At 47.3% G+C, this 1,114-nt stretch overlaps 1 protein-coding gene across 1 annotated transcript; it reads left to right on the forward strand.

Annotated features, from left to right (window-relative positions):
* Positions 1-454: 454 nt before the first annotated feature.
* Positions 455-914, forward strand: EMH_0038870 (uncharacterized protein; the record flags this gene model as incomplete). The annotated part of the gene is made up of 2 exons (XM_013495334.1): positions 455-628; positions 738-914. 2 exons carry the CDS (start codon positions 455-457, stop codon positions 912-914), a joined length of 351 nt encoding a protein of 116 aa, XP_013350788.1.
* Positions 915-1,114: the final 200 nt, after the last annotated feature.

Below are 1,114 nucleotides of genomic sequence, written 5' to 3' on the forward strand. Positions count from 1 at the left end.
TTAGTTCCTCAACACCACTCAACAAACAGCAGCAGCACGACGAGTACACACCGCTGGTCTGGGGGTAGACCAGCTGCATGCACACACAAACCCCCTCAACCTCTTCTTCATTTGTTTAACTCTATTACAAACGCTAACAGCAGCAGCGGTGGCTGCTGAGTAGTAAATTACCTAGCAGCACCAGTAGCACCAGCACCAACAGCAGCAGCAGCAGCAGCAGCAGCAGCGGCAGCAGCAGCGGCAGCAGCAGCGGCAGCAGGAGAGCTATTAGCAACAGCAGCAACACCAGCAGCACCATAATGAAGACTCACCTCATTCGGTGATTCATATGCCCCCTTCTTTCTCCTGGGTGCTACTGAGCAGCAGCAGCACCTGCAGCAGCAATTGCAGCAGCAATTGCAGCAGCAGCAGCAGCAGCAGCAGCAGCAGGGATTGACTTGAATATAATTTCATAATGTTTAAACATGCTATAGGAATAACGCGGGAGGAAGATGTGGAGGATGCAGAGAGAAGAGAGCCGCTGGTGAATGGCTATCACTCATCTGCTGCTGCTGCTGAAGCAGCAGCAGCAGCAGCAGCAGCAGAAGCAGCAGCAGCAGCAGCAGCAGCAGCACAAGCAGCAGAAGAAGTAAACGATGAAGTATTAGTAACAATAGCAGCAGCAACAGCAGCAGCAGCAGATTCTGTTGATCATTTTCCTTTGTTAGCATCTACAGAGCCTTTGTTGTCTCCTGCAGCAGCAGCAGCAGCAGCAGGAGCAGCAGCAGCAGCAGCAGCAGAAGTACCAACAGCAGCAGCAGGAGAACTATACCCATCTACCTCTGCTGCCCCTCCTCCTCCTCCTCCTGCAGCAGCAGCAGCAGCAGCAGCAGCAGCAGCAGCAGCAGCAAGAAGAGGAGCTGGGTGGAGTATAAACAACCAAATAAAAAAAAAAAATGTTATATTAACGCTTATATTCACTGCTGTTGCTACTGTTTTCTTCTCTATTACCCAGGGCTCTATCTTTGATTTATATATCTTTATATTAGGAAACCACAGCACCAAGTATGTTTATATATATATATATATATATATATATATATATATATATATATATATATATATATATATATAT

The sequence above is a fragment of the Eimeria mitis genome, genomic scaffold (assembly GCF_000499745.2).
Source record: "Eimeria mitis Houghton genomic scaffold, Emh_scaff1527, whole genome shotgun sequence".
Classification (NCBI taxonomy): Eukaryota; Apicomplexa; class Conoidasida; order Eucoccidiorida; family Eimeriidae; genus Eimeria; species Eimeria mitis.